Source organism: Phoca vitulina, unplaced genomic scaffold, assembly GCF_004348235.1.
Source record: "Phoca vitulina isolate PV1807 unplaced genomic scaffold, GSC_HSeal_1.0 scaffold112, whole genome shotgun sequence".
Lineage (NCBI taxonomy): Eukaryota > Metazoa > Chordata > Mammalia > Carnivora > Phocidae > Phoca > Phoca vitulina.
Window position 1 is genome coordinate 587,016 of NW_022589815.1, and position 22,478 is coordinate 609,493.

The 22,478-nt window shown below is 41.8% G+C and overlaps 1 protein-coding gene across 4 annotated transcripts in view; it reads right to left on the reverse strand.

Moving 5' to 3' along the window:
* The window catches only part of ARHGEF9 (Cdc42 guanine nucleotide exchange factor 9), a 242,450-nt gene extending 234,337 nt beyond the window's left edge, over positions 1-8,113 (reverse strand). For 3 of the 4 annotated variants that reach the window (XM_032398229.1, XM_032398228.1, XM_032398234.1), the window contains exon 1: positions 7,688-8,113. In XM_032398229.1, the coding sequence (XP_032254120.1) occupies positions 7,688-7,717 (30 nt within the window). In that variant the 5' untranslated portion in view covers positions 7,718-8,113. The remainder of the gene's footprint in view (positions 1-7,687) is intronic. The other variant, XM_032398241.1, reaches the window with a different exon arrangement.
* Between the last annotated feature and the right edge of the window lie 14,365 nt (positions 8,114-22,478).

Genomic DNA, 22,478 nt, shown 5'->3' on the forward strand with positions numbered 1-22,478 from the left:
AGAACTTCATCTGTCACTAATACCTCTCAATCCTCTGAGCTCCATATGTAGATCATCAACTGCCTACTGGATATGCCGCATACGAGGCTGTCCAAACATCCCAGACTCAACATGGCTCAGACTGTACTTGTCATCTCCTCTCTCCACCTCCTCCCTAAACACTGTTCCTCATTTTGCATTCCTCATTTCTGTGAGGGATATCACCATTCATTTGGTCTCAAAAGAAGACTCTGTCACTGAAAGGAAGCAAAGGAAGACTAGGGTATGTCACGTCTTGATTGATCTTTCACCAGATTGATGGTGGTATTTTAACTATGGCCACATCAATCAGGCTATGGCTTATAGTCCAAAGTCAAATTCAAGTCCTGAGATTCTGTGTTTTTACGCTGGCAGACATACATGTGAATTAACTGTGACAATGACTGTAGGTTGTCTCCCCACAGCCCACTCTCCCCTTCTTCTTTTGTATCAGAAACCTTGCAGCTGATTGTTGGCTGTGCACATTGTCACCCAGTTTACATGACTACTTTCCCAAGTTTCCCTTGCAACTGAAAGCACTCTCGTAACTCACTTCTTTTTTATTTTATTTTATTTCTTTGACAGAGAGAGAGAGAGATAGCGAGAGAGGGAACACAAGCAGGGGGAGTGGGAGAGGGAGAAGCAGGCTTCCCGCTGACTAGGGAGCCCGATGCGGGGCTCGATCCCAGGACCGCAGGATCATGACATGAGCCGAAGGCAGACGCTTAAAGACTGAGCCACCCAGGTGCCCCTTGTAACTCAGTTCTGACCAATGAGGTATAAGTAGAAATATTAAATAGGGCCTTTAGGAAGATTTCTTTAAAAAGGATAGTCAAGTTCTTTTCTTCTTGTTTTAACTTTCCTGTTTCTTAGAATGTGGATGTTAACAAATGTTCTGGAGCCTCCACAACCATCTTGGACCATTAAGCAACCTCAACAATGAAAACTAAATGCTGGGATGGTGGAACAGAGAAGTTCTTAAAAGCTTCATGAAGCTGCCATACTGGCCCTGATATGCTTATCTCCTGACCTACTTTATGTGAAATAAAACCTGTGTGTTTTAAGCCAGTGTAGAGAGATCTCTGTAATTCATAGTAGAATCAAGCCAACTATTAAACTTACTAATTGGCCATTTTATCTTACCTATTCAGAGATTTCCACCAAATTCAACATTGTGGCTTTTATAAAGGTCACATGAAATCTGGCATGGAATTTAGTCTACGATTTCATATTCTTTTCCAAAGCAGTGCATTACCAAGGGTGGGACAATAGAAGTGGGCAAACCTTAGTGCAGGCAATGAAGGAGTGCACTATCCTCAAAACTGCTAGAACTCATACAGGAATTCAGTAAAGTGGCAGGATATAAAATCAATGCACAGAAATCAGTGGCATTCCTATACACCAACAACAAGATAGAAGAAAGAGAAGTTAAGGAGTCGATCCCATTTACAATTGCACCCAAAACCATAAGATACCTAGGAATAAATCTAACCAAAGAGGCAAAGGATCTGTACTCAAAAAACTATAAAATACTCATGAAAGAAATTGAGGAAGACACAAAGAAATGGAAAAACGTTCCATGCTCATGGATTGGAAGAACAAATATTGTGAAGATGTCAATGCTACCTAGAGCAATCTACACATTCAATGCAATCCCTATCAAAATACTATCCACTTTTTTCAAAGAAATGGAACAAATAATCCTAAAATTTGTGTGGAACCAGACAAGACCCCGAATAGCCAGAGGAATGTTGAAAAAGAAAAGCAAAGCTGGTGGCATCACAATTCTGGACGTCCAGCTCTATTACAAAGCTGTAATCACCAAGACAGTATGGTAATGGCACAAAAACAGACAAATAGATCAATGGAACAGAATAGAGAGCCCAGAAATGGACCCTCAATGCTATGGTCAACTAATCTTCGACAAAGCAGGAAAGAATGTTCAATGGAAAAAAGACAGTCTCTTCAACAAATGGTGTTGGGAAAATTGGACAGCCACATGCAGAAGAATGAAACTGGACCATTTCCTTACACCACACTCAAAAATAGACTCAAAATGGTTGAAAGACCTAAATGTGAGACAGGAGTCCATCAACATCCTAAAGGAGAACACAGGTAGCAACCTCTTCGACCTCAGCTGCAGCAACTTCTTCCTAGAAACATCGCCAAAGGCAAGGGAAGCAAGGGCCAAAATGAACTATTGGGACTTCATCAGGATAAAAAGCTTTTGCACAGCAAAAGAAACAGTCAACAAAACCAAAAGACAACCGACAGAATGGGAGAAGATATTTGCAAATGACATATCAGATAAAGGGCTAGTATCTAAAATCTATAAAGAACTTATCAAACTCAACACCCAAAGAACAAATGATCCAATCAAGAAATGGGCAGAAGACATGAACAGACATTTTTCCAAAGAAGACATCCAAATGGCCAACAGACACATGAAAAAGTGCTCAACATCACTCGGCATCAGGGAAATCCAGATGAAAACCTCAATGAGATACCACCTCACACCAGTCAGAATGGTTAAAATTAACAAGTCAGGAAATGACAGATGTTGGCAGGGATGTGGAGAAAGGGGAACCCTCCTACACTGTTGGTGGGAATGCAAGCTGGTGCAGCCACTCTGGAAAACAGTATGGAGGTTCCTCAAAAAGTTGGAAATAAAGCTACCCTATGACCCAGCAATTGCACTACTGGGTATGTACCCCAAAGATACAAATGTAGGGACCCGAAGGGGTACGTGAACCCCGATGTTTATAGCAGCAATGTCCACAATAGCCAAACTATGGAAAGAGCCAAGATGTCCATCGACAGATGAATGGATAAAGAAGAAGTGGTATATATATATATACAATGGAATATTATGCAGCCATCAAAAATAATGAAATCTTGCCATTTGCAATGACGTGGATGGAATTGGAGGGTATTATGCTGAGTGAAATAAGTCAATCAGAGAAAGACATGTATCATGTGATCTCACTGATATGAGGAATTCTTAATCTCAGGAAACAAACTGAGGTTTGCTGGAGTGGTGGGGGGTGGGAGGGATGGGGTGGCTGGGTGATAGACACTGGGGAGGGTATGTGCTATGGTGAGCACTGTGAATTGTGTAAGACTGTTGAATCACAGACCTGTACCTCGGCAACAAATAATACATTATATGTTTAAAAAAAAAAAAAAAAAAAAAAGAGGAAGATAACAGGAAGGGAAAAATGAAGGCGGGAAATCGGAGGAGGAGATGAACCATGAGAGACTATGGACTCTGAGAAACAAGCTTAGAGTTCTAGAGGGGAGGGGGGTGGGGGGATGGGTTAGCCTGGTGATGGGTACTAAAGAGGGCACGCACTGAATGGAGCACTGGGTGTATACGCAAACAATGAATCATGGAACACTACATCAAAAACAAATGATGTAATGTATGGTGATTAACATAACATAATAAAATTAAATTAAAAAATAAAAATAAAAATAAAAAGGAGTGCACTATCTGTAAAGATTTTTTTAAAAGATGAAAAGTCAAAGTATTTTTTTTTCACTATGGATCAGTAATTTTAAACAATGTCAGTAATAAAATACTCCTCCCTGAATAAAACCTTTTGTTGGTCAAAATTCTAAGCAATTGTTGTTAAACAATTTAAAACTGAGTTTTAAATCATCACCTTATATTACTTTCCTTTAATAACACTGTATTCTATAGGGAAATGGATTCAGTTGTGCACCCCCCCCCCCATATACACAGACTTTACAGGTGTTCCTTCAGTTCATTTCACTTGCAAAGCTTTAAAATCATTCAAGGTAGCTTTGGGTGAATTTCAGTCTGCAATCCCTCTGGTACTATATGTTTCATCATTTAAATAGTAGGTTCACAGTAAACAATGATAGCACAGGGATTGTAAAGTCAAAGAAATAGAATGTAAGTCACTTCTATTCTGTCATTCTATTTGACCAACTGGAGTTTTTATTTGTGCTTAAAATTTAAAACAGCAAAAACAATACAAATTGCAATGTGTACTATTTTTGTTCAGTAAGCACACATTTTAGGTTATATGTGAAATGTTACTGAATTTAAATATCTTTTAAATTGAAGTTTATTCTTTTTCATTGCTAATTATTTTAAAATTAAAAGCAAAACAATAAAATAATTATTAGTACTGATTACTACGTGATTATTATTCAAAATACTTTTGTCATATAAATGAGAGTATTAAAATGAGTTATTCCAGATATTATATATGTTAAGTATACCACATCTCTAAAGTAGTAATAATATAATTAATCTTATTGTCCAGAATCCTAGAAAGCAAGGAACAAGCTCACTGGTAATTCACATAGAACAAACCCTCAATTAGGCCCATCAGAGGCCAGAAACCCAAAGCAGATCATTTGATCATTGACTTAGATGTGAAATGTCCTTGCCTACATCCACCCATCCTTCATTCATTCTAGCCCCACACTCAGCCATATGAGAATCAGATGGGTGGTCAGAAAGGAAAAAGGAATGTGTTGGGAAAACTGGACAGCCATTATCTACAAATGATTCTGGGTATAGCCCTTTTACCCTCATCCAAGCCACCATCACCTCTAACCTGGACTATTGTAAGAGCCTCCTTACACCTTTTACCTTTGCCCCACTACAATTTATTCTGTTAAATTTTAAGTCAGATTATGTTCCTTACATATTCAAGCCTTCCAAAAGCTACCAATATCACTCAGATTAAATGTTCCGGGGGAAACTGGCTTCCATGCTGTTCCTTAAACAAACCAGTTGTGCTCCACCTCTCTCTCCACAACGCCTCCTCTGGCTATTTCTTATGTGTAGAACCTTCTTCTCCTAAATATCTGCACAGAGCTTGTTTCTTCATTTCCTACACATCTCTGCTCAAATGTCTCTTAATCAGAGAGGCTCTGAATCATCTGTCTAATATATCATCCCATCCCCTATTTATCTCTATTCTTTTACCAGGTTATCTTTTTCTTCTTAGTGCTTAGCACCTCCTGCCATATTATATATTAATTCGTGTAATTGTTTAGTGAACACTCAGCCCCCAGAATGTAAGATCCATGAGAATGTAGAATTTGTTTTTGTTCACTGTCTCCCCAGCACCTAAATCAGTGCCAACTCATAGTAGATACTCTATATTTTTTTAATGAATTAACAACCTCAATAGCAACTATGAAATAAGATATTTTACACCCATTTTATAGATGAGAATACTGAGGATGAAAGAAGTTTGACAAGTGGCAATTGTTTCAGAGCTGAGAAGTATAAAAGCCAGGACTTCATCCTCAGACTTGTGACTCTGAGACCAGCATTCTTTCCACTCTATGCCTAACCCAACACAAATTGCATTGCAAACAGAAGTTATGAATAAATATGCTAAACAATTTACCATCAAAAGTGAACTCACAGGTTTTTTAACACTCTCTACTGAGAAAGATTTTATTCTGTAAAATCCTTACTGATGTTTTATGTTCAAGGACTTTGATTCACATGTGACACTTGCAATCAGTTAAAATAGTCAAATGTTCTAAAAAGAAATCCCACTATTATAAAAAGCCTAATATAAATTTCAAGCACTTTGCAAATGAAAGAATAAGGAGTAAAGACCTTTTGACTGACAACATTATAAAATGGTGGCTAAATAAATATTCCCTGTCTTTTTTTTCATAATGAGCCACTAGTTACATTTTGTCCAACATTTACCTTTAGGAATCTGAGACTCTCAGACCTCAAAGGAATTTTGGTAATCATCAATAGGCCCATTTAACAGGTGAGAAAACTGAGGCCCAAACTTTCCTATCAAAACAATAGCAGGGCCAAGACTAGAGGTTTCCTGCCTCCAGACTAGAATAAAGTTTCTTGAATTCTAGCAAATGATTAAATAAATGCTTTCATCATATAATATTCACCACTCAAGTCCCCTAAAAATATTATAAGAATTCCCCATCAATCTTTAACTCCATAGTCTCTACAAGGTATCTGTTACTCCCTCTTTTCTCTCACACACAAATGGCAAAACTCCAGATTTCTCCCATTACTTCAATCTGTTGTCAATGGGTGGCTCTTGACCCTTATGCTAAAATATATTTAGAAGAGGTGGGAGGTCTCACCCATACTCAGCTGCCAGAAATACCAGGACTGTCATGTTTTGTTTTGTTTTTCAGACAAATTTCATGACATTAGTTCATCCTGAAAGAAGTTCTTTCCCAAGATCATGACTGTTTGTCCCTCTCTGCCTATCAGCACCATTTGAACTGAAGTTTCTGTGAAGCAGTGGAGAGGGACAATGACAAAAAGACAGAAGACTCCTGTGCTAGACTCAGTTTTGCCTTCATGGAGCTGTTTGGCCCTGGGCAAGTCTCTCCCATTCTCTGGGTTGCAGCTTTCCTGAATGGATGACAAGGACTTGAAGGTCTTTTCCTGATCTAACCTTTTCTGGTTCTACAGACATTTGAAACAGCTTTGATGGGACCCCAGGGAAAGAGGGAAGTCTGAGAAGAGTCTCTTAAAGCTCTGGCATATAGGAATATAAACTGGATGCCTTTAAGAACCAGTGAAACAGAATCCTAAGGAAACCATGAGGAAAGGAGGAGGACAGCTCCTCTGAATACAGTCCTAATCCATACCAAATTCCTCTCCCCTTCCAGAACAGGAGTAAAAAATGAGTTAAATATCAGTTTTTACCAACTGCTTCAGGCTACTTTTCTTCAGCTGTGGGTTGTGGCTGGCAGTGCAGAAGTGTGGGCTAAGATTGCCATCAGCACCTGCTGACCCAACCCAACTGCCCTCTAAGACCCTCCTGTCCATGCCTCCAAACCCCCAGAGTCCCTGATCAGACTTGAGCTACCTCTGGCTGAGTGAGAGATGCATCAAGATGCAGCCACCACTTCCTCTCTTCAAGGGAAGTCATTCCAAGGTCTCCAGGTGGAGAAGGGAGCACCATAGCATACAATGAACTGTTGGAGGATAATACTAAGCACACACACACAAGCACACACTCCTTGGATGGGGGTGGGGATAAGAAAGAGCTCTTCTAACTGAATAGGGCTCAGACCCAATCCCAGGATGAGGGTTTCTGCAGCTCTCTCTCCTTTACAAAACCCCAAATGTGAACAGGGTGACTCCAGCCCAGGCAAGGAAGAGCTCCAGGGCCCCCCTATGCAGCGTCCCTGAGAGTCACTCCCTGGCCCTCAAGCCCTGAGACTGGCCAGGGTGAAGGGGTACATGCAGCCTTTTTGAGGGACCATGAATCTCTCGCATACTGCCTTCTCCACAATCCCAGGCTTTTTGATTACCCTCTCCCTCCCAAACCCATACCAGCTCACCGGGCACCTTCAAGACTCACTGTTCCCAAAGACCCTCTGCCAGCCCCCCTTGCCTCATTGGCCTTCCAGGTGACCCCCACTCTCATTTCACCCCAATGGGGGGGAGTACGTAGGGATGCGGAGGGGGATGGGAGGGGTCTTTCTTCAGCAGGCGAGTGAGCAAGGGCTCCTAAAATGGCCACAGCAAGCTCGCTACTCTCAAGGACAGTGACGGAGAGGGCGGTGGGCAGAAGCCAGGGGCCTCACTGCAGGGCGGCTGATGAAGAAGCCGGAGGTGGAGGGTGGGGCTAGGGGGACTGAGGCTTAGGGAGGGTAAACCGGGGTTATATGCACTCACCATTCCTGATCCGCCCCTTATCCACTGCATGGTGCCCGCGAAGTCCGGCTTCTCTGAGGCCTGCGTGGCTGGCGCGGGTTGTCTCAGGCAGGCTGGGCTGGCAGGGCTGGATCGAATGAAAGCCCAAGCGCCCCCTCCGCCTCCCCTCCTCCACAGCCCTACAGCTCAATCCCCTCCGCCCCGGACCTCCCCTTCAGTCAGGTTGTTCCATCCCAGCTGGCAGGCTCTGCCTCTCCGCCCTCCAGCTCCAGGAGTGCTTGACTGAGAGAAGCGTAGGAGGAGGGTCCCAACCGACTGCCTTTGTCCCCTGCCAAGGCTTCAGAACTGGGAGGTGGGGTGCAGGGAGAGGATGGGGGTAAATGACCTTCACCCGGGAGAAGGCGGAGGCCACCTCTTCCTGCCCTCCCCTCCGTGCTGTAGTTAGATGCTGTTTATTGTGGGGCTCCCAGCTGTGCCAATTGTGTCGAGTCAGCGAAAAGTCCTCTCCAAAGTTGCCAGAGGTGTTGGGCCAACCTCTGAAATAATAAGATCCTGCTCCAGTGGAGCCATGCCAACACTCTCCTGCCTCCCTTCCCCCAGCCCTCGCTCTGCATACTCCCCTCGGATCCTTTCTCCTATTGTGTACTCTTTGGGGGCTTTCATCCTCATTACTTTCGCTTCTCAGAAAAACCGTGTGAACACAGGCGTTAGTATCTTCATTTTACAGATAAATAAATGGAGATTTAGAAGATGGAAGGGACCTATCTAAGGTCACATAAAAAAGATAAAGCCTCAACTTTACCCTCTGCAGCTTTCCAAGCTTCTTTTTGCTAACGCAAGTGCGTGTGCGTGCGCGCGCGCCAGCGAGAGCGCGGACACACACACACCGTTCCAGGATTCTCCCTCACATCCTCAGGAATATGAAAGGTAGCTTGTTAATGGATGAATTTTCCGTTTGCTTATTTTGCTGAGAATGAGTCAAAAGAACATCAGCAAAACAGGCAAACGGAGAAACCACCCACCTCTTCATGATATCCCTAAATCTGGGCAGTGCAACCCAGGCTGACACCTTTACAGCTGCTGAGTGTTGACGTTGTTGGTTACATTCACACCCATTATTATTCCATGTAGTCCTTACAATTACCCTGTAAGAAGAACATGACAGGGAGTGTTAATTAGCCCCCTGTTAAGCACATAAACACTGAAGCCCAAAGATTGAAAGACATTTGCCTTAGGTAGCACAGCTAAACAAGAGAAGAATCCAAGTCTCCTGACCCACAGGGCAGGGCAGGCAAGAATGGTATTACAAAAACAAAGGTTGCAGCTTCAGCAAGAGGGAATTAAAATATGACATCAGAAGGAAGTGCCTGAAGATGATTGGTATGAAAACATCACTGGCATGCTACACACACATACTTATTTTCCTCTATGTCCTAGCAGATTCTCCCCCACTTCATCCAAGCCATTGTTTTTGGCCAGACAGAGCTGGCCAAAGATCTAAGCAGCTGCTTTGATGAACACCCAGTCCTGGGAGGGATAGGAGCAGAAGGTGAATGGTCCTTTGGCAGGCAAGGGATTCTTGAATCAAATGGGAGCTTATCCTGATTAGCCTTTCAACTTCCTCCCAAGGCTGATTGTCTAGTAATTCTACAATGGTCTCCTCATTTTCTCATCTCTGAGCCTTCACTCACACTGAGCCTCTTGGATGCACCTTTCCTGCCAGCCAGCCCAGTCAGGCTGTCATGACTCTAAGATTTCTTTAAGATCCAGCACTAGGCACACCGTCTCTAGGAAGCTTTCCTGGAATACTCCAGGCCCTGGTTTTATTATCTTTTATCTAACTCCTATAGCACTACAATTTATCCTTCTCAATTGAAAATGGTCTTTTACATACTGGTTGTTACAGGCTGAATTGTGTCCCCCAAATATTTATATGTCGAAGTCTGAATGCCCAATGCTTCAAAATGTGACTTTATTTGGAGACAACATATTTTTATTTTTTTTCAAGATTTTATTTATTTGACAGAGCAAGAGAGCACAAGCAGGGGGAGCAGCAGGGGGTGAGGGAGAAGCAGAGGGAGAGGGAGAAGTAGGCTCCCTGCTGAGCAGGGAGCTGGATGATGCAGGGCTCCATCCCAGGACACTGGGATCATGACCCGAGCCAAAGGCAGATGTTTAACAAACTGAGCCACCCAGGAGCTCTGAGGCAGTATCTTTAAAGAGATAATGAAGTTAAAATAAGATCACTAAGATAGACCCCTATCCAATATATCTAGTGTCCTTATAAGAAGAGAAAATTTGGACACAGATGGGTACAGAGGAAAGACCATGTGAAAAGAAAGGGAGAAGGTAGCTATCTGTAAGCCAAGGAGAGAGGCCTCAGAAGAGACCACCTTGATCGTGGACTCCTAGCCTTCAGAATTTTGAGAAAATTATTTTCTGTTGTTTAAGGCACCCAGTCTTTGGTACTTTGTTATGACAGCCCTGGCAAACTAATATACTGGTCACATGTACATTTTTATATGTCTTGTCATGTAAATGGAATTATAAGGTGTTTTTGGTTTTTTTTTTTTTTTTTAATCAGGGACAATGAATCACCCACCTTGGTATTTCCTACAATGGTGACTGTCACATAGAAGATATCCAATAAAAACTTGGATTTTTTTTTTGATGGATACATTCATTCAACAATATTATTGAATCCCTATGTACCAAGCATTTTGATAGATGCAAGACAAAGTTCCTCATAGACCTTACAATCTATTTTAAGTGGAGGAAAAATAGACAACAAATAAGTAAACAAGATAATTAAAGGTTGTGATATATGCTTTGAAGGATTATAAACTAATTTATGTGATGGTGAGTAGTCCTGGGATTATAGAAGTTGCCTATATCAATCATAATCCAGTCAAGAAAATAGAAACCACCCTAGATCTTGTAAAGAGAGAGCATTTAATACAGGAAATGCATCTTACCTGCAGAGCTAAAAAGTCAAACGGGAGATGGTGAGGAAAGCCAGCATTTAGCAACCATAGAAAACTGCTACCACTCCTAGGGCTAGATAGATAATGGGAAAGGTAATGTTGCCAGAACCCAGAAACTGGTGCTAAACTAAAGCTACAAGCATGGGGTGGGTGGCCTGATGGTTCAGAAGCCATGAATGGAGGAGTAGTTAAACAGATGGTGGAATTGTGTAGGAGATACAGCCATTTCCAGAATATACCTATCTGAAGCATAGGGGTGGGGACTAAAGGAAATACCCTGGTTTCTTCCTTCCACCTGCTCACAAATCTCCCACAGGTGTCTCCCATTGGACAAAAGAAGTGAGACAACAAGGGAGCCTAAGAAATTTAGTGTACAGAAGAAGAGTGGAGAATGGATCTGAGAGCAGACAGCCCTGTGTTAATGTTTGTGCCTAGAAACTCTTTCAAAAGAATAAATGTTGATCCCAGAGGCATAGAGGCTTTTGAATCCAGTATGTCTTATGTACCTATGAACAGTTAGAGGTGATATAATATAGTAGGTAAGAGTATGAGCTCTGGTGCCAGAACTGCTTGGATTCAATTATTGGCTTTGTTACTTACTTGGGAAGGTTATTTAATGTCCTGTATCTTGATAGTTTCCTTATCTGTAAAATAGGGATAATAATAGTGCCTGCTTCATAAGATTTGATGAATTCATCCGTGGGGAAAAAAGCATTTACCACAGGGCCTGGCAACCAGTAAACATTCAGGACAGGATAATAGAAATTTGGAAAAGGGGTTTCCACAATCTCTTTGTCCCAGACCTCACCCTTAAAGCCCTGTAATCTCCTAGAAGCCTATTTGGTACTTAGCCTGGCACCAGCTCTCCAGTGGACAAGTGTGAATTGTGGCCCTCTCTTCAGCCATGAGCAACTTAAGGAGCAAGACAGTCTTAGGTGAGTCCCCTGTCTACCACATTCTCTTTATCTGAGTCCAGAGTGATTCAAGGAGCCCAGAGGCAGGCTTCTGGGGGCCAGAGGCACCAGCCCAGGCTGGTCCTTACCTGTGTGCAGAGCTGAGTGAAAAGCTGAATTCAGTATTGATGGGTAACCTGGGACAGTACCCAGTTTCTTTGTGTCTCAGGTTCCCCAACCATACAATGAACACACTAATCATTATATACCTAATACTGTTAAGCCATCACTTATCCATAAATCAGAGTTGGCAAGATCTTAAAGATTATCTCCTCCAACATTGTTATTTTACAAATGAGAAAATATAGCTCCTAGGAATGAAAGGGACTTCCAAAGTCATAAAGTTAGTGGCTGAGCTGGACTGAAAACTCACTCTCGATTTTCAACAGTGAGTGGAATGCAATAGTAAAAAAAAGGACAAAAATTAGAAGTACACAACTTCTATAATGCTAGTATTGAGAGCCTAAGGCTAACGTCTATACTATAACCCATGTTGTTTTGAAAAAATGGTATTATTTAGTACATAGATCACTACCTATTCTTATTCATTCATTTGTAAATTTAATAATAAATAAGTAAATAAGGTAAATAAATAAATATGCTAATACAGATGTTGATAAGTAATAAGTGTTATCAAAGAATGTGAAAAGATAGTGGGGGAGGGGAGAGAGAATTTAGATAAAGAATGATTCTCCAAGGAGATGACATTTAATTGAAGCCTACAGGCTTAAAGTGAGCCAGCCAAATAAAGAGGTAAGGAGAAAGTATTCTAGGCACAGAAAACAGAAAGTCCAAAGGTTGTCCCAGGAATTAGAAGCACAATGGGGCTGAAACCTAGAGAGAAAGGGGGAGAGTTATAGGAAACAAATTTGACAGAAACCAGGTCACATAAAGCCTTGAAAGTCACAGTAGAAAACTTGTATTTTAATCTGAGGACAACAGAAAGAGAGGGGAGGGAACTGAGTGGTTTTAAGCAAGAAAATAAATTGATTTGATTTACATTTGTAAAAAAGGTTGCTCTGTAGTAAACAGATTAAAGGAGATCCAAGAGGTTGAAACTGTTGCAGTTGCTGTCATCCAGGAGAGAGACGATGTAAATAGACTGGAAGGTCAACGAAGACAACAGACAGAGGTAAACATTCTTAGGATATATTTTAGATGTAGAAATATCAGAACTTGGCAATGGGTTGGACGTGGAGTGTGAAGGAAAGGGAAGAGGAATTATAGATGACTCCAGGTTTTTGGCTTAAACAACTGGGTAGATGGTGGCACCATTTGCTGATGTAGGAAGAGTGGTGTAAGTGCAGGTTTGAGGAGGGGAAGAAATCAAAACTTCCATTTTGGATGTATTAAAAACTGTGAACTGTCAATTAGTCATATTAGAGGAGACGTAAGAAAAACAATTGAAGACACAAGCCTGGAGCTCAGGAGAGAAGACCTGCCTGGAGATACACATTTTGGAGTCATCATCACATTTATTTATTTATTTATTTATTATTTTTAAATTCAATTAGCTAACATATAGTATATCATATGGATGGTATTTAAAGACACACAACAGGGGAGCGCCCGAGTGGCTCAGTCAGTTGAGCGTCTGCCTCGGATTCAAGCCTGGATCTCAGGATGGGTGTCTGCCTGGGTCCTGGGATCCAGCCCTGCATTGGGCTCCCTGCTCAGCGGGGAGCCTGCTTCCCTCTTCCACTCCCCCTGCCTGTGCTCTCTCTCTGTCTGTCAAATAAATAAATAAAATCTTTAATATATATATAACTTAATTAAAAAAATAAAATCACACAACAGGATGTGATCATCTAGGGAGAGAGTATAAATAGAAAAGGGCCCTGAACCAAGTCTTGAGGCTCTCCAACAATTAGACTAGAGTTGAATAGAAAAAGAAGAATAAAAATGGAGACTGAGAAGTAGTGGTCAGTAAGGTAGGAAACCAGAAGAAATTACATTCAGGTGAAAAATGTTTTAAGTAATGACATTGAGAAGTTGAATGGATAATGACAGATATGTCCACTGTATTGGCAACATAGTTGCCATTGATGGCTTTAACAAGAGTAGCTTCATTGGCACAGAAGTCATTCTGGAGTACTTGAAGTGTGAATGAGAGGGGAAAAGTGAATGAAGGTAAAGTGGAGACAGGTACAGAGAATTCTTTGAGAAGTTTTGCTTTGAAGGGAATAAGAGAAATAGGGTAATATTTGAATGGGTATATGGGTATATGAGGTCAAGGAAGCAATTTTTTTTCTTTTAACGTGAGGTTAGGAACATGCCTATATGATTATGGGAATGAGGAGAGGCTGACAATATAAGACCTTGCTACTTGAAGCATGGTCTACAGATCAACAGCATCATCATCACCTGGACACTTGTTATAAATGCAGAACCTCAGGCCCCATCGCAGACCTACTGAATTTGCATTTTAACTAGATCCCCAGGTGATCTGCATGTATATCAAAGTCTGAAGAGCATTGGTGTAGCACAGGGGATACTTGCAGGAGCAAAGTCCTTGAGAAGGTTGGAGGGATGGGGTTCAGAGCATAAGAGAAAATATTTGCCCTTGACAGAAACAGGGCCACCTCCTACACTCTAGCAGGAAGGAAGACAAAGAAAGTGAATGAGGGTACAAGTGCCAGTGTGCTTATAGATTTGGTGAATGAAAGAGGAGGGAATGCCCCTAAAATGGTATCTATTTCCTCAATAAAGAGACAAAGTTGAGTGAGGAATATGGAAGGAGTCACTGGAAGTTATAGGAGAGAGGAGCAGGTATGAAATAGTCCTCTCAGATCAGTGGTTCTCAAACTTGGCTGCACACTGGAATCACCAGGGGAGTTTAAAAAACAAACAAACAAAACATTGCTGCCTAAATCCCACCTTCAGGGATTATGATTTAATCAGAATGAGGTATGGCCTGGGCCCATCTGGATTTTTATAAGATCCTTAGATGATCCTAAATGTGCAACTAAGGTTGAGAACCACTGTCTTAGATAGAATGGAAAAGCAAACATATGACATATAGTAGGGTTTGCAGGAAGTGTTGAGTGCTCAGCTGAGGCTTGTGGTAAAGCAAAATCAATCAGCCCAGCTGTGGGACTTTTATACAGTCCATTCTGCTGCTTAAGCACAGGTATAGAGAAGATAGGTGGTTGGGTGGAATCTAGGGGAGATTTTCCAGAAAAATACAATGAGAAAATAAATGGACAATAGAGTTATGAACATTTTCAAGGAGGTGATCATAATGATGGACCAGGGGATCTAAGCTGGACAGAGAAGAAAAGAGAACAGGAGGAGGTATGATGAGCAATAGGGTAGGGTTAATGGAACAGTAGGATCAATGATTGGAGATCTTGATGATGTGGAAGAATTGTTGGAATATAGGTACCAGAGTAAGTGAGCTGGAAAAGCAGGGCAGTGATCAGAGAAGATATGCCTGAAATCAAGATTCTGGAGGAAATCCAGATCTAGGGTATTACTGTAGGAGTTTTCTAGCTGTAATGAGGTGAAGAAAGAGGTTGTTGAAAGTGAAGCCACAGTTGAATAGGCCATCTAATAGGGAGTGTTGAGGTTAGAGAGACAAGAGAAAGATGAAGACAGTGATGATCCAGGAATTAAAGTCCTCAATGAGTGAGGAAGAATGTCCAGAAAGACAATCTGTCAGCCAAGAATTATGTGTCAACTACCAACTATGTTCCAAGATCTGTTCTAGGTACTGGGAACACAGTAGTGAACAAGACAAACTAGGTCCCTATCCTCAAGGAACTTATATTCTAAGGAAAGGATTTAGACAATGAACCCAAAAAACAGTAAATAATCTTAGGTATTGAATAGCTACAAAAATAAGAAATAAGGTGATATAATAGAAGGTAACTGAGGAAGAAAGACACTGTCTTACCTAAATGGCCAAGGAAGGCCTCTTTTAGGAGGTGACATCTGAATTGACACCAAAATGATGAGAAGAAATCAGTGATGCAAAGATCTGGGGGAAGAGCATTCCAAACATGAACAAATGACAAAAGCAAAGGTTTAGAGATGAAAATGAGACTGATATGTGCAAGGAGCAGAAGAAGGTCAGCATGGCAGATATAGTGGAATATAAGACAGTGGTGGGAGATGATGTCAGAGAAGCAGACAGGGCCAGAATGTCAGGAGATGGAAGCAAAAAGAAGGGATAGTGGGTGGCAGAGGCAGATGGCATGTGCTTCCAAGAAGCTAGGAGTTGTGAAGGCAGGAGATGAAGAAATGGGAAACATGATAGATGTCATCCCAAATAAGCTAACACAGGAAAGAATTCAAAGTAAGATGTTAGCATAGTAGTAAAAGCATGTATAGATTAAATATAATCTAGTTTAGACTTTGAAAAGTAAAATTTAGCTAGATACATTCTTAAGGTCATCTATCACCTAGCTATTACTCAAACTTTGGGCCTCACCAGCAGCGTCAGCATCACCTGGGAACTTATTAGTGCAGAATCCAAGGCCTACCTCAGACCTACTGACTAACATCAGAATTTTCACAAAATTCCCAGTGATTCACATGCATAATTAAAGTGTGAGAAGCCCAGCTCTAGACCAAACTCCTATCACTATGTTGAAGTCATTGAGATAAGTTTCTTTGTCCCCCCCAAAAACAATAGGAAACATCTTCATCTGTATTTAGGAGTTTAATAGTCAGAGATGTTGAGGACAGTCAGGGTTCTTAATTTGGGGAGGAAGATTTGCTGGGCATGTGGGCTCCCATTTTCTCTGTGGGAATATCAGCTTAAACAGTCATTCACCTGGGAATGCAATTCCTCATCCCTAGGTTTTCCAAGCAGCTAGCTACCTGACCTTGTAGACCCAGGCCAGAGAAAAGACTCAGTAGACCCTACAGCCATTTGAAGCAAGCTCCAAGCAGCTCAGGGAAGTACAGGGAAGAAGTAGCTATACTTGTCTTTCTTCAGGCCTCAACAGGCAGAGTGTGGAAACAGGGTAAGATGCTGCTTACTGGGCTGCTACAAAAAATACCATCTTGGAATGCAGGGGGCCTTGGCCCAACAGCCTTCCCACAGGGCCACTTCAGCTTGATCATAGGGACCAGACAGATGAAAATCATATTCCTTCTACTGTGGTTAGGGAACCATTAGTTATTCTCTTCCTCTAAGCTCTCCATGGGTTCTCTACTCTCAAGTTAGTATAAATGACTTTGTTTACCTCACACACCCCTTTTCCTAGCACTCACCCCTTTCTTCTTTAGCTCCTTCTTCTCTTTCCCCCATGTCATGCCTTCAGCCTCAAACAACTTCCTGTCTATCTAAGGAATTTGCTTTCCAGTCCACTATTCATTTCTTGTACAAAGGCAGGAACTGAAATAACTTCATAAGGAGTTTCAATTAGATGAGCAGATTTAAGTCCCATCTAGGTTGAAGTGTTGCTTAAACCACTTGGGCAGATTCAGTACCTGCAGAGCTCACAAACAATATGTATCTGCTTAAAGATTCTTGGGCAAGCCAAACTCACATCTTAATGTCCAATCTTATGAAGTGATGAGCTTTCCATCATTGAAGTTATCCAAACAAAGTCTGGGAGAATACCTGCCAGCCATGCTGTAGAATGAATCCTCCATCAGTGGAGGGCTGTGCTAGAGAACCATGCAAAGAAGTCAGTGAGCCAAGATGAGAAGAGCACTGGACTGGAAGTCTGGTGACTGCTAAGTTGCTGGACAAGACACTCAGTCTCTTCATCTGTCAAATGGTATTGTTAGAGTTTCCCAGTGCTTTTTGACCTGTGCTTTTATAAAATGTAGGGAGTGTCCTTCAGAGGCTACTTCTTGCCCTGTGGGACATGGGAGGATCTCTGGGCCCCACTTCAACCAGAGTGGTTCTCTTTTCATCTGCTTAATACATTAAGCTCCTAGGTAAGATTGTGATTAAACAGAGTCCCTGCTGCTAAAATCAAACAAATAAGCCTAGACTACATCAGAGGCTATAAACAGAAAGTCTGGCCAACAGCTCACCACAGTGTTTTAAGTTTGTTGGATATTAAACTATACCATATTATTATATTATATTAATTATATTATATTATATTATTATATATATAATTTTTAATCAGGATATTTCATAAAATAATCTAGAATTCCAGCTTCTTTTAAAACATCAGAAGATCTCGTAGCCCTGGGCTAGTATTCCTACCTAATAACAATTAGCTGGAGCTGGATGACAGCTGCCTCCTTTAGAGCCAGAGTCCCTGCCTATAGGCCTCTGCCTAGCTTCTGCAGATGTCTGAGTGGTGATCTCTGCCCTCCAGGGCTCTATGACCTTCAGTTTATTTACCCCTCCACAGTTCCAGGCAAACACAGAATGGGTTGCTCTAGGAATGGCAGTGCCTGTAAAGGGATATAATCTATGCAGAACAGGGCTTTTCAAACTTTAAATTTCACAGATATTCTTGTTAAAATGAAGATTCTGATTCAGTAAGTCTAGGGTGTGTCCTGAAGTTCTGCATTTCTAAAAAAACTCCCAGGTGATATGCTGCTGGTCCACGGATCAAAATTACAGAAGTAAGAAGATTGTAGAGGGGCGCCTGGGTGGCTCAGTCATTAAGCATCTGCCTTCAGCTCAGGTCATGATCCCAGGGTTCTGGGATTGAGCCCAGCATCGGACTCCCTGCTCCATGGGAAGCCTGCTTCTCCCTCTCAACTCCCCCTGCTTGTGTTCCCTCTCTCACCGCATCTCTCTCTGTCGAATAAATAAATAAAATCTTAAAAAAAGAAGATTGTAGAAAGAGCAAGAAGTGGAGAAGCAAGAGCTGTGGCCTCTAGCCCCAGCTCTCACTGACCTTCATTCACTGCATTGGGGAAACTGCTAAACCTCTGTTCAACAGGCCTAGTAAGCCATTCTCCAGGGAAGTGGTAAAAAGAGAAAAAGTTATTCCCCCAGCCAGAGGAGCACTTGACCAGGAAAAACGTTACAAAGAAAGCTGGCAAGATATCTTTTTATTGGGAGATGAGGCTTCTTTTAGGGCATCTGCCCTCACCGACCTGGGATGGCTTGAGTCACCTTTCAGGTTCTAAGTGCTGACTCCTGAACTTGTTTTGCTGGTCAAGATCCTGAGGAGGGTCAGGGAGAGAAGGGAGAAGAGAAGGAGGGAGACCGCCCCTCCTCACAGTAGGACATCCTCACAGCAGGATCCTAAGGTCCCTTTCCAGCTCTAAAATTCTATGATCTTCTGAAATGCTATGGCAACAGGATGAGCTAGCTCCATCCAGCCTGGCCTCCTGGCTTGCCTATGATGAACTGTCTCCTCTCCTTACCTGTAGGTAAGAAGCCACCCACCCATACCCATGCTTCCTCTTCCTGCTATGGATGAATTCACAGAGTTCATTTGGCTGCTATGGAAGCCCTGAAGTAAGGGGCAAACCAGGAAGGAGGAAAGAAGACATCACCTCTACACACACACATATAATTAGTTGCCAAGTCCTGTTGCCTCTACCCCAATGCCATTTCTTCTGTGTGTCCCCTCCTTTACATACCCTTAACCACTATTCCAGGTCAGGCCCTCATTTATGTCTCTCCTAGACCATTATATCAGCCTCCTAGGTGTCTACCTATCTCCATTTTTGCTGTCCACCAATCCATTCTCACTGCTGCCAGTTAGAAACACTTAATGACTCCTCATTGCCTACAAGATGAAGTTCAAACTCTTTAGCAAAATATTCACAAGTCTCTACAATCTGGCCTGAAATCCTCTTTAAATGCTCTTTAGTCTTTCTACATATCCACATTTTCCAACTCATATGCTTTTTTTTTTTTTTTAAACATCTGAGAATTTCATTTCCCCTGCTTCTGTTTGTGTAAATTCTAGTCACCCTTCCAGGTTTGGCTCAAAAGCTATCTCTTTTCTAAAGCTTTAACTCAAGTTGAAATCCATCTCCCTTTCTCCCTGTGCTCATGACATTTCATGGGCACCCTTTCTATGCCACTTGCTACTGCTTACTTTACGTAGTTAGCGGTTTATAAGCTTGTCTCTCCCACATAATTTTGCTTCCTCATAGCCTCTAGCAGAGCACCTAGTGTTGAGGGGTTCAGAAAATGCTTGTTGGATGTATTTATGCTCAAAGAAGGTAGCACAAAGGGCTGAGCAGATTCTGAGAGGGGCAGAGTGAGCAAGAGAGGGTCCAACTTTCACCTGACATTCTGAGGCATGCTAAAAGTGCCTCCATCTTCCCCCGACCATGTCTCTCTTGAGTTCTCACATTCCATGATTAGAATGACCCTCTTTGAGGCTGGAGACATTTTGGAGGTCTCTGAGAAATACAAATAGCCTTAAAATGGGGCACCCACCCTAAAGCAGTGATTTTCAAAGGGTGGTTTGCAAGCCTTTAATGAATGGTGAAGTGGACCCATTTGGGTGGTAAAAATCAATTAAGCATGTCCTGACCAGGTGGTTTATTTTTTTTTAACTGAAGAGAAAATATCAGACTACAAAGCAAATAGTAAGAGTATTATTCCATCAAAAGTCTGTTTCAATTTTGTTTCTTAGTTGTGATGTAGAATATATATATATATATATATATATATATATATATATATATTTTAATGCGGGTCTCATAGTCAGAACAGTTTGAAATATGCTATACTAAACCAACATCAGCTAGCAGCAAGATAAATACTTGAGCTAGTTACTTTACCTCTCTTAATCTGTTTCTTCATCTGGAAAACAGGAATAATAATAATACCTATATCAAATAGTTACTGTGAGGAATAAACAAGTGACTATACACAAAGCCTTTAGCCCAGTGCCTTGGCACATGTTAGCTCTGGTGATGGTGATTAACTGGGGGTTGGAGGTAGGGGTAAGGTTAAAGGGATTATAGTAAGAACCTCTAGGGATGGTGAAAGACCTTGCCAGACATATTATTTCAGGCCACATGGACTAACACCAATACACAATAGATACAGATATGATGCAAACTATATACAGTAGTCAGACACACACACACACACACACACACACACACACACACACACAAACTCATGCACCTAATGGCCCCACACAGCCTTTATTCTCTACCAGCAGCCAGGTGTGCCTATTGCTTCACACCTGTAAGGAATCTGATCCTGTCATAGAGCAAGATTTTGGGGTCTAATATCCAGGATGGCCAGGAGAAAAACGGGGCCCAGTTTGGGGGGAAGATTGTGTTAGGAGCAGTGAAAATATGCCAGTCTCCAAAGCTCAGGGCCTAGACTGAAAAAGTCTCATGAGACACTGGCAGCCAGCCAAATGAAATATAAGTAGGAATAAGACCACTTGCTTATTTTCTATCACTCTTTCTTTCCTTTTGGGGTGTGATTCCTCTGTGAACTTGCCTTTGGATCCTTTCAGGGTAGTTAGGTTTATTTTATATTCTTGGAGAGAGGGAAAGCGATATAAGGAGGCACTGGGGGAAATCAGTTATTTTCATCTATTTATTTAAAATATATTTATTGGGTAGCTTCTATGTGCTAGGCACTTTCTGTTCCTGGCATTGGGGATTTTTTGGTGAATGAAACAGTCAAAATCCTCACTTTCATGGAGCTTATATTCTAGCAGGGAGAGACAAATAACCAAGAAACAAAGAAATGATTAACACCTGTGGTATGTCAGATGCTTATAACAGCTGTTGAGGGGGGAAAAAAAAAACCCATAGAGGATGGGAGTAGCAAGTGTGAAATTTTTACAAGGATAGTGAGGGACAATCTCACTGAGAAAGAGATATGTGAACCAGACCTGACTGAGGTAAGAACTCAATGAAGATATCTGAGGCCACAGTGTTATAGGTGAAAGGAATAGCGAGCAAGGTCTTAAGGCTAGAGTGTGTCCGGTGGCTTTGAAGAAGAGGGGAGAACAGTGTGACTGGAATGGAGTGAGCACTGGAGACTGTGGTGGGAGATAAGATCATGGAGGTAACCAGGGCCTGATCATGTAGGGTCTTATAGTTTATTGTGAGGATTAGGCTTTTACTCTGAGGGAGTTGGGAGGCATGTGAAAGGCTTTAAATAGAGGAATGACATGTGACATGAATTAACTTAAGTTGACTCTGGCTGCTGTGTAGAGAATTGACTGCAGGAGATAAAGGGAGGAAACAGAGAACAGTAAGGAGAATAATGTAGTACTTCCAGTGACAGATGATGGTTGTTTAGATTAGGGTGGTAGCAGGGGGAGTTGTGAGAAGTAATTGATTCCACATGAATGTTGAAGGTAGAACAAATAGGATTTCCTGAGGGATTGGATGTGGGGTGTGAGAAAAAATGAATCATCAAGGATTTTGGTCTGAGCATCCAGAAGGAAGCATCTGGAAGTTACTCTTAATGGAGGCAGAGAAGAGTGCAGGAGAAGTAGATCTGGGGTTTTATAAGAGCTCAGTTTGGGACATATTAAGTTCAAAATGCTCATTAGATATCCAAGTGGAGTTGTTAAGTAGGCAGTAAGATATATGTGTCAAGGGAGGTCATGCTGGAGATATAAATTTGGGAGTCATTAATGTATAAATGTTATTTAAAGCCACGAGGCTAGATGAAGTCACCAGAAAAGGAGTATAAATGGAGAAGAGTTCCAAGGACTGTACCCTGGGGACTTCTAACATACAGAGGATGGGGAAATGAGGAGAAAATAGCATAGGAGTCTGAGAAGGAGTAATCAGTGAGATAGGAATGAAACCAGAAGAATGTGGTCTTCTGAAAACCAAGGAAGACAGCATTTCAAGGATGAGGGAGGGGTCAACTTTGTCAAGTGTTGCTGAGAAAGGTTCTTTTAGGGATCAGACAGAGATCTAGCCCCATGGCAAGCCGATGCAGTGGTGGTATGTGTTATCAGGGAAGATGAAAGGTTTGTTCCTTAATGAACAGCTCCCTGA